The sequence below is a fragment of the Guillardia theta genome (assembly GCF_000315625.1).
Source record: "Guillardia theta CCMP2712 unplaced genomic scaffold GUITHscaffold_25, whole genome shotgun sequence".
Classification (NCBI taxonomy): Eukaryota; class Cryptophyceae; order Pyrenomonadales; family Geminigeraceae; genus Guillardia; species Guillardia theta.
The window spans coordinates 287530-289965 of record NW_005434649.1 but is presented as its reverse complement, the minus strand read 5'-3'; the positions used below and the strand labels follow the sequence as shown (position 1 = coordinate 289965).

Sequence of the window (2436 nt, the reverse complement as noted above, 5' to 3'; positions counted from 1 at the left end):
CCCTCCCGCCCTCCCGCCCTCCCTCCCTCCTTCTCCTCTCCTCTCCTCTCCTCTCCTCTCCTCTCCTCTCCTCTCCTTCTCTGTCTCTTGCTCCGTCTTCTTCCTCTCCTCCTCTTCTTCTGATGGCCTCCAGGTCTCTGACCATCAACGCCTCATCGACCGCGGCATCTCGAGCATTCCCAGCAGGTGCAAGAGCTGCCGTCTGAGCTCGAGCTCGGTCAGAGTGCAAGGGGGGCAGGAGGAGAGGAAAAAGGCGCAGGTGGAGGAGGCGATCAAGCAGAAGTACCTCGAGGGGTCGAAGAGCGCGGCGGATAAGATCAAGGCAATGACAGCGAGGGAAATCAGCACCAGCAGCTTGTGGAAGGAACGAGCCAAGGCGCTTGACAAGGGAAAGTCGGGGAGCCAGAGCAGTGGGATCAAGGTGAGGAGGAGGGGGGCGATGAAGGGAAGGAGGAAGAGGTGGAGAGGGAGGAAGGGAGGAGGAGGAGGAGGAATCGACTCAAAGCGGGAAGGGTTTCAATACGAGAATTTAAGTAGACGACGCAGGTGCTTCCTTCCATCCCCAAGAAAAAGTCAATCGAGAAAGAGTGACGTCATCAATCCTCTTAGTTAACACCAGAATGATGACTTCAGAGCCTTCTCCTTCAATCTTAGCAGTTCCTCCTCCTCCTCCTCCTCCTACAGTAAGATGTTGCTCTTCTTGTTGAGATAGCGGATGTCCCATCCTGGCAGCGACAATGTGGAGGCGATCTCCCTGTAGTCGATGGAGCCGCTCCCGTCGGCGTCGATGCGGTTAAATAGCAGGCGAGCTTCTTCCTCAGTAATGATGCCTCCCTCGTGGTTGCCCAGCATGAGTCGCTTCACGGCTGCAGCGCTAGAGTCACGAAGTGCGAAGATGGCGACAGAGTAGGAGGGAGATGGAGAGGAGAGGAGAGGAGAAGGGTGACGAGGAGGAGGCAAGAGGTAGGTAGGTAGGGAGGGAGGGAGGGAATGTATTCTTCACCGTCGGAAAACTCGTCCATGTCGATGCCGGGACTGGAGCCGTTCTTGTTGTTATCAAAATGCCGAAAAATTTCTCTGCAACCACATCAGCATATGAGATAGACACGAATGCGGAAGCAGCAGCAGCAGGAGAGGAAGTAAGTAAGCAAGTGAAAGAGGAGGATGAGAATTTCAAGAAGGATCAGGAGAGAAGAAAATCGTGTGAAGGTTTCAACCTGACAGACACATCACTCCCGTTTCCTTTGACTTTGCGATCTGTCCATATAATTTAGTCGTCCGTCTTTCCCAAGAGCAAGCAGAGAGGAGGGAGGAGGAGGAGGAGGAGGAGGAGACGGGAGCAGTTTGCCTTACAGCAGATCTGCCGGAGCTGGTTGAACAAGTAGTCGATCCTTGCCTTTGGCACGTTGCTTCCTGCCTCGTAGTCGTTGTCCTCTTCCTCCCCGACAAGCTTCAGGCCAGTCTCATTGAGCGGCTTCTGCTCGACGTAGTGAGACGAGTAAGTCGACGTGTATCCTAGGGACGAGGAGGAGCGAGTGTTGTTCGTTGAGGGGATAAGCGTCTTGAGCGCATTTGCCTTCTCCTGTTTGTACCTGCTCGCGGATGTCAACTTCTTCTTCTTCTTCTTCTGCTTTTCCTCCTCCTCCTCCTCCTCCTCCTCCTCCTCCACCTCCTCCTCCTCTTCGTCACTCTTCCTCGTCGATAAGTCCTTCTTCCCGCCACTTCTTGAGCTGCTCCAGGAGCGTCTGCACGCGCCCCGTCCCGTCGACAGCGAGGTTGTCTGGCGACATCCTCGCTCCTTCCATCTCGGGAGTTGAGGTCCGCATCGACAGCCGAGATAGGACAGACTCCTTCCTCCCTCCCACTCGACCCTGTCGGTGCTCCGCAAACGCATCGCAGTGCTCGCTGATGTGCCTATGACGCAAATGTCATCAAGATGACCAGGGGGGGAGGGATTGGGAGTTGTGGGGGTGAGGAGGAGCAGGAGCAGGAGTTGGGAGGAGGAGCAGGAGTTGAAGGGGGAAGGGGGGGGGAGGAGGAGGAGGAGGATGTCATGATAAGGAGAGCCTGAGAAGGGACGAGGAAGGAAGCTCACTGGTTCGTGAGAACGTCTTGGAAGCACTGGCATGCTCTCATCTTCTTGGAACCGCAACGGAAGCATCCTCCCAGAACCCCCCGAGGTGTGTCCAGCCATACGTGACCCCCCGAGTTTGCGCTCACATAAGCTCCGCTCATCTCTTACTCTCTCTGCGACATCCATCAGTGAACTTGAAAGAGCATCAGTGCTGTGAAGAGCACTGAGAGCTAAACACCGCATCTGCTGCTCAGTATGTCATGAGATCACACCGCAACGCTACTGATAGACGACACAAGTAACCATGGCCCTCAACCCATGTCCCTTCCCTCTCTTTCCCTTCTCCTCTCTCCTCCGCCTTC

The 2436-nt window shown here is 55.4% G+C and overlaps 2 protein-coding genes across 2 annotated transcripts in view; one reads left to right on the top strand and one right to left on the bottom strand.

Moving 5' to 3' along the window:
• The window catches only part of GUITHDRAFT_137364 (hypothetical protein), a gene marked incomplete at both ends in the record, with an annotated part of 7391 nt that extends 6858 nt beyond the window's left edge, over positions 1-533 (top strand). Inside the window, 2 exons of the mRNA XM_005834511.1 lie at positions 134-421; positions 513-533. Coding sequence (XP_005834568.1) covers positions 134-421; positions 513-533 — 309 coding nt within the window. The remainder of the gene's footprint in view (positions 1-133; positions 422-512) is intronic.
• Positions 534-678: 145 nt separating this feature from the next.
• On the bottom strand, positions 679-2235 carry GUITHDRAFT_137363 (hypothetical protein; the record flags this gene model as incomplete). The annotated part of the gene is made up of 6 exons (XM_005834510.1): positions 679-866; positions 1004-1077; positions 1218-1257; positions 1354-1592; positions 1690-1914; positions 2096-2235. The coding sequence occupies 6 exons, from the start codon at positions 2233-2235 to the stop codon at positions 679-681; spliced, it is 906 nt and encodes a 301-aa protein (XP_005834567.1).
• Positions 2236-2436: the final 201 nt, after the last annotated feature.